The sequence below is a fragment of the Triticum aestivum genome, chromosome 4B, assembly GCF_018294505.1.
Source record: "Triticum aestivum cultivar Chinese Spring chromosome 4B, IWGSC CS RefSeq v2.1, whole genome shotgun sequence".
Taxonomy (NCBI): Eukaryota; Viridiplantae; Streptophyta; class Magnoliopsida; order Poales; family Poaceae; genus Triticum; species Triticum aestivum.
The window spans coordinates 549775144-549782777 of NC_057804.1; the positions used below are offsets into that span (position 1 = coordinate 549775144).

Consider the following 7634-nt stretch of genomic DNA (forward strand, 5'->3'; position numbering starts at 1 on the left):
AGGTCCAACCATACCTCATTGTATATATTTTTCAACACATGTATGTTTTTTTAATTCACAATTGACATTTTTCTTATATTTGTGCAACATCTTTTTGATACATGTTGAACATTTTTGAAACACTATTTCCTCCTCCAAGATTCTTGCTTTCCTTCTACAGGCTCACGTATGAAAAATGTGTGCCTTATAGAGGGCTAGGCCAGAAATACATAGCATAGATAACAAGGGTTTCGCCAAAGTAGACGTACAAGCGAAACATTCCACTTATCGAAGAAGGTAGGTATTTCAAGTTCAAGAAGTAGGCATCGATCCCAAAGAATGTAGTGAAAATCTAGACTAGGAGGAATGCATCAAAGCCAAGGTCAAGCAAAAGGTTGTTGGATCTTTACGTTGGTCGGAAGTTATTTCTTTATGATTAACATTTTTCAAATACATGTGTTGAACATTTTTCAATACATGTTAAACATTTGGCAAATACATGTTGAACAATTTTGTAAATGGTGTGAAATGTTTTTCTTAACTCACAAACATATTTTTACATGTATAACCATTTTTCAGAAATATCAGCAGCATATTTTGTAAAAGTGTGATCAATCTTTTAAAATGTCACATACATCTGTTTTAAATGGTACTGATATTTTTTAAACTACGCAAACATTTGTTACATTGCATAATTTTTTGAAAAAATGTCAAAAATATGTTTTAAACACATGAACATTTTTAAAAAGTCACATAAATTCATTTAAACACTATAAAGGTTTTCTTAAGTTACACTAACAAAATATTGCACTATGTTAGCATTTTTCAAATTGAGGTTGAAGATTTTCAAAAAAAATCAAGTAAATTAAGTTCTTGAAATATATGTACTTAAAACATTTTTAAGAATATAAACAAAAAAAAGTAAAAAAAAAAGAACAAAGAAACGAAATGGAGGGAAGCGAACTGGGCCAGCCCAATGGGATGCACGCTTGAGGCCACTCCAAAGCATCTCGCGTCCCCTAAAAAGAACCATGCATCTCGCGTCAAGCAAGATATAGGAGCTTCCGCGTCAATTAGTTCCGAATCATAACTATGCTTGCAAACCTTTTCTTTCGAAAATATGCCAATTTTTTGTTCAGCGTGTTGAGATTGTGATTTCCTCTGGTTTTTTTTTCTGTTTCCGTCTGATTTTATTATTTTAGTTTTCACTTTGTTTCTTTGGTTTGTTTTGTCGGGTTTACTTTGGTTTCTCTGCGTTTCTTCACAAGTTTTTCTGGGGTTTTCTCATCTTTTTCAACACACATCTATTTTTTTCATACACGTTGTACATTTTTGCTGTACTTGAGGAACACATTTTTTATACATGTTGATTATTTTTTAAACATATGATTTACACTTTTTAAATACATGTTAAACCTTTTTCAAATAAATTTCAAACATTTTTTTGAATGGTATGGAATATTTTTTTAACTCACAAACATATTTTACATGTATATTTTTTTCAGAAATATCAGTAACATATTCTTGAAAATTGTGAGTTCTTTTAAAATGTCACATACATTTGTTTGAAATATTAATGAACATTTTTTTAAATAAGGAATATGTCTTTACGTTGTATAATTTTTTTCAAAGATATGTTTTATACACATGAACGTTTTTAAAATGTCACGTACATTTCATTTGAATGCTATCAAGGTTTTTTAAGTTATGCTAACAAATAACTTGCACTACCTTAGCATTTTTCAAATTCATGGTGAAGATTTTCAACAAAAGCAAGTAAATTAAGCTCTTCAGATATATGTGTTTTAAAACATTTTCAAGAATATAAACAAAAGTAAAAGAGAAAAAAAAGAACGAAGAAACGAAACGGAAGGAAGCTAACTGGACCAGCCCAACGGTGCGCACGCTTGAGGCCACGCTATCTTGCATCTCGCGTCCCCTAAAAAAAAAACTTCCATCTCGCCTCAAGTTCGAACTGGGTGCGTTTTACAATCGTGGTTAATTCCAACATTTTCAAGTACACACTGAGAAATCACATTTTCGGCATGTCCTTCAAGGCCAAAATTTTCATGTTTTGACAATAGTACCCTATGCCCAATATATGTACAAGTACAACCATCAATTGAATCTATCTACTACACTTATAAAAGAAAGAGAGAGGCAGATCCAAACAATCACACCCATCCATTAGCAATATCTAATGGTCATTAATCTTTCTGTGTTTAACGCTACCAACCACGCCCTTAATCGATCGCTAACCACGCACTTAATCGATCGCTAACCAGCCACGCCCTTTAAAAAAAAAGAGAAACAACTGTACGCACGATCTCTCGCCCCCCTCCGCACGACCTCTTGCCCCCTCTTGCTCCTCCCCGCGCCGTCCGCCGCCCATCGCTCCTTCGCTGCGGGAGACGCCCACCGTTGCGCCTTTCGCCGTGGGACAGTCGGCGCCGCCGCCGCGGGCGCCGCCGTCCTTCGCTGCGGGAGTCGCCATAGGTCGCGGCCGACCGTCGCGCCCTTCGCCCTCGGACAGCCGGAGGCCGCCGCCCGTGCGCGCCGGGGGCTCCGCCGGAGACCTTCGCCGTGGGACATCCGGAACCGCCGCGACGGTCAGTAGCCGCCCGCCCATCCTCTCCCGCCTCCCGCTCATCCTCGCCCTCCTCCCGCCGCCCGCCGGCCTCTGCCGCCGCCGCCCTCCTCCCGCCCATCCTCTTCTCCTCCGCCGCGAACGTGAGCAGCCGCCCGCCGGTCCTCCTCTGCTGCCCCAACAAGGTGGGAGAGCGTGAGCATCCCGCCGGCCTTCCTCTGCTGCCACTCGAAAAAATGTGAGGGCGGCCGGGTGGCGGTGTCCTCCTCTGCTGCCGACAACGACCTTATCCAGCCAGTAAGTTTTCTTTACATTGAACTGTGGATTGTTTCAACAGCATGCTTGTGGTTATGTTCCTTCCACACAAGACAATCTGATGCGTACATGATCCTTCTGGTTATGATTATTTTAGTGCATAGATGATCCTTCCACACAGTGAACAAAGTTAACCACCATTATTCTGGAACAATTGCCGCAGGTGAATTATAATGATCCAACGCCAATACCACACTCAGCACTAAAAGGGTCAGAGTCTGGTTTATGAGTATTTAAGCTCAATCTGATTTATGAGAATTTAAGCTCTTCGTATGGTTCACAAATTGTTTGCTGTCACTCCAATTACCTTTTCAATGCTCTCAGAATTCTGCACATTCCTCAAGTGGCACGAAAATTACCACCCAGAAGCTTCTGAACTTTCTGATCTAAGATATTTATGCAATCTCACTCACAATATTTTATATTTTCTGTTTTTGCCTCCTCCCTAACAACAGCTACTTTATATATACAGGTTCAGACCATTCCCACTCATCACCATTCCCTGCATCTAAGGTCCTTTTTGTCACAGTTTCAGATTTACTAAAACACTTGACAGTTTGATTTACTCAAATATTTATGAATTGAGCTTCTCAATATTACGTGACAGCTCTGCATGCCTACTCTTAAGATCCCTGTGTAGCATCGTTTTGTCATTGGACTGATTTAGGATTTAAGAATTAAGTTTCTCAATATTATATCACAGTGCCTCATACCTACTCTTAAGATCCCTATGTACAATTGTTTTGTCACTCTACTGATTTACGATGTTCCCCAATACATGTCACAGATGAGGAATCATCGTCCGTCTGCGTTCGGATCAGCCGAGCGTTCCCCATTTAAAGATCTGACAAATACGCCTACTCATGATACTTACACATGCTCTAGGAATATATACACAGTATGCATCACACGCTTATAGTGCTGATGTTCTCAATGGTGTCCAAAAATTTCTTTGTAGAATCAAATAAGCAATGAAATATACGAATAAGTTTACAATTTAGTTGTGTACCACAAAGAATTATGGAAACCAGATTTCTGGTGTTTTGGATATGTGTGTTCAGTTCCGTAGGCAATGGTTACCAACTGTGGGTTTTCAGATTTTCAAATGAATTTCACCCTATGGCTAGAGCATCTTCAATGAAATGCAAACCTGTTCATTTGTCTTTACAATTAATAGTTGAATACTCCTGTTGAAATATTCAGGTCTGCTATTTACGCTTTGTGTGGTATGTTTTGCTCTCACTGTACTTCAATAAGAATATATTATTCAAATTGTTTACCGTGATGTCCTATATTTCCATGCCTGCAGGTTTGCCATCGGGAGAACAATTTCTAGATGCTGAATTAAAATGTATTGTAATATCCAGTGTCTTGCAATGTCACTCTTTCATATTGAAGGTATGCGTTTCACAACGAAATAGAAAATCCTAAATTTTGCATGTGTGATTGGTTCAATAACCAGAACCTCTGCACCTCACTGTCAACCACATGCAAGCTTCCTCCTTGCTTTAGGTGAGAGCATTGATTTCATCGCTTTTTTAGCTTGCTCAGATTGCAAGTTCAATAGGTTTCCCCAACCTGCGTTTGGAGCCCCTTTGATTTTGGTTCCTTGCTACAACTATGTACGCATTTTTGTTTCTTTGTCACAGTTTGATCGATCCATTCTTAGCTACAAATGCTTATTTATAAACAGATGGATACAGGGTTCATTGTAGTCTTGCAGTTGGGAATACCAAAAACAGCATTTGTTTGAGTGGTATAGCACTTAGATGCCATTTTCTTGTCTGCTGTTTTTTATAGCCTTTTTCTGTCATGCTATGAGTTGATATGAATAAAATAGATATTGTCTAATTCAGGAAATACCACCCTTTCGAGCAGCCCTTGAACACAGAACAAGGAAACGAGGATATTTCGGAGCCCCAGTTTCACTTCCTTTGAGGACGTTGGAGCCACTGCCATTGTTGCTATATGTGTGGTTAGGGTATAGATCAAACTGCAATTCAACAATTGTCATATACACAATCAGATCTCTGACTATAAAACTCCATGCTAATGTTCCATGTTCCTCTTTTCTGCTATTTTTTAGAGTTGATCCTTCTATGGATTACCTAATTTCAGCAACAACTGACAAATATCAGTCTATTAGTTAACATCTCCATCTCTGCCAAGGTTCATAAATTGACTTAATAGTATGTATTTGCCCCTATCTTTTTTTTGGTTCGTCAACCAATGAAGTAATCAACTGTTCGAATGAGGGATTAGGAGTACATCATCTAAAATATTTCTATTCCCAATTAAATGTGTACCAATAAATTCAACTATCAAAATCATTGTAGTGATAAAAAAATTGTTCTTATTTGCAGACATTCTATGGCGATAAACACATGACTAGCAGGGCCCCTGCCCCCCCGCCACAAAACTACGGATTTGTTCCTAATAAACATATGAACAGTGCAACATTTGATTTGTTTTCTGCTCCAACCGGCCCTCCCCAACATCCTGCCTCCGCCACTGCAGGCATGCCGGCCTTTGGTTAATTGCTATACTTTTGAGGACACGTCACTAAAACGACTAGAAGAGGTACCACAAGTCTATAAAACCCTTATTGCATTTTTGCATACGTACAAAAGTAAAGAATAAATGTGAATTTAGCTATATACTTTAAAAGTTGTAGTGGTTGTGCATATCTAATAAGTTTTTTTTTATGATATTGTTTTGTTCGCAGGTATTTAATCCTTGGGGAATTTTATCTTTCCCTTTCAGAGTAGTCCAATTGATACTTTCGATGGACACATGACGGGTTGCCGATGATGTCGTGTAATCCATATTGGAAGGTTTAATAACATACTTGAACACTAAAACTATATGATGGATGGTTCTAGATGGGGGCAGGGATCCTCCATTTCCTTTACCAGATGGAGGTCACATGTTGTCTGGCCTTTTCTCTATGCTCTCTCCACCTTATTATTTGCATCATTTCACATGTACAAGTCATCAAATGGGTATTACTGTTTCCAGTCTGTTGTTCCAGTGTACCGATTTGTGGTCAGGGCCCTGAAGCACAAGCTACTCATTATACTATAGAACCGTGCTACAACTGTGAATTTTGCAATCCTGGTATAGCCCAATTTGAAGGTGTTACAAATCATTGCAGAGTAGAATTACAAGTAGCTATATGTGGATTGGAATTTACTGAAGCTTTGCATATTCAAACTTTTAAGTCAAATGAGACGTGCATTGCACGTGCAAGCTTATTAGTGTGTATAAGTTACAGTAGTGAGATCATATTTACACGTAGTATTTCAGGCAGCTCGTGTAGTCAGTCCCGTATCTTGTCCACTGTTTTTCTTTACCGAATGATCTTATCTTCAGCGGTGTGAATGAATGCTTGGTGCTGGTGATCAATAGTCAGAGAGGCCGACGGTGGCACCATCTGCCGGCGCCGCCTCAGCCGACGGGTCCATCCACCTGTACCGAGCATACAGGCCAGCAACGCCAACCAAGGCCACCGCCACGGCGAGGAGCAGTGCCCTCACCATCCCACTCCTGCTCCGGTCCCTGGCGAAGCCGTACGCCTGCCGGCCGGCAGACGCCGGCTGGCGTGCGCCTTCCCCGTCGTCGCTGGCGTAGTCGTCCTCGTCACCCGCACGACGCTTCCTAGCGTCCTCCTCCATCTCCTCGTGGCGCTTCTTCTCTTCTGCGGCAGCGGCGTGCCGCGCAGCTTCCGCCTCGTGGTCTGCCGCTGACTTTGAGGCGTCCTCGAGGGGCGTGAGCCTGGGCATGATGACGTGGAGGACGCCGTCCTTCTCGAACCTGGCGCGGATGCCGCCGGCGTTGCAGCCCTCGGGGACCTGGAACTCCTTGCGGAAGCGGCTCCACTGGCCGCCCTCGAGCGGCCGCTCGCCGCTGACCCTCAGCCGGCCGTAGTTGTCGATCTGCACCCTCAGGTGCTCCTTCTTGAACCCTGCTTTGCACATACGCATAACAGGCGTCGCGTCGTCAGCGGAAATACACGAAGGGCGTTAAGAACAGAAGCAGAGGGATGCGAGCGTGCGGGCGTACCGGGGAGGTTGACGACGAAGGTCTGCTTGGCGGCGTCCTCGACGAGGTCGTGCGACGGCACGAAGTCGACGTAGGTCCGTGCGGCGGCCATGGCTAGCTGGCGAAAGGTGGCGCGAGCTGCTCTGAAAGAGTCTCGTAAGGCGAGGGTGGATCAGGAGGATCGGTGGCTCAAGCTGATGATGTAAATCGATGTGCTGTGTGCGCAATATATATGTGCCGGGGTGCGCGTGGGTGGAGTGCGGCGAGGGGGGAGGAATTGCTTGGCGGAAAGGGCCGGGCACGCCTGCGCAAGGGAAGCAAGCGATCGATCGATCGGGACTGGTACGTTGCGGGCGCTCGGTCGGTCGGCGATACTGATACCTTTCCTTGCCTTGACGAGCGGGCTCTTCTCCGTCGCGGTTTTCCTCTGTTCGCGCAATTCCGTCGGCCACCGGCCGCGGCACACGGCATCCATGGGACATCGATCGTCGCCCCTCTTCCCACGTTATGGTCGCGCACCACGTCGCAGTCCTCGAGTCTGGAGGGATGCCTTGCTTCCCGAAATGCACCGGCGCCAATGCCAAGAATCGAGCCCTTCCTCTTGATTTCCTCCTGGCAGTCCTGGCCATGGGCAGCCCGGCCCGACCCGGCCCGATCCGACCTTGCCCACAGGCTGGGCCTAGGCCTAGATTTTGAGCCTGGTGGCCGGGCC

At 43.6% G+C, this 7634-nt stretch overlaps 1 protein-coding gene across 1 annotated transcript; it reads right to left on the bottom strand.

The window, feature by feature from the left end:
* Positions 1-6001: 6001 nt before the first annotated feature.
* Positions 6002-7111, bottom strand: LOC123095187 (inactive protein RESTRICTED TEV MOVEMENT 2). The gene is made up of 2 exons (XM_044516994.1): positions 6944-7111; positions 6002-6845 (listed from the first exon to the last, which is right to left on the bottom strand). Exons 1-2 carry the CDS (start codon positions 7032-7034, stop codon positions 6283-6285), a joined length of 654 nt encoding a protein of 217 aa, XP_044372929.1. The 5' UTR covers positions 7035-7111; the 3' UTR covers positions 6002-6282.
* Between the last annotated feature and the right edge of the window lie 523 nt (positions 7112-7634).

Coding starts and splice junctions, on each gene's coding strand:
- LOC123095187 (XM_044516994.1), bottom strand. CDS start 7,034: ATGGCCGCCGCACGGACCTACGTCGACTTCGTGCCGTCGCACGACCTC. Junction 6,846..6,943: donor CTTCGTCGTCAACCTCCCCG/GTACGCCCGCAC, acceptor TGTGCAAAGCAG/GGTTCAAGAAGGAGCACCTG.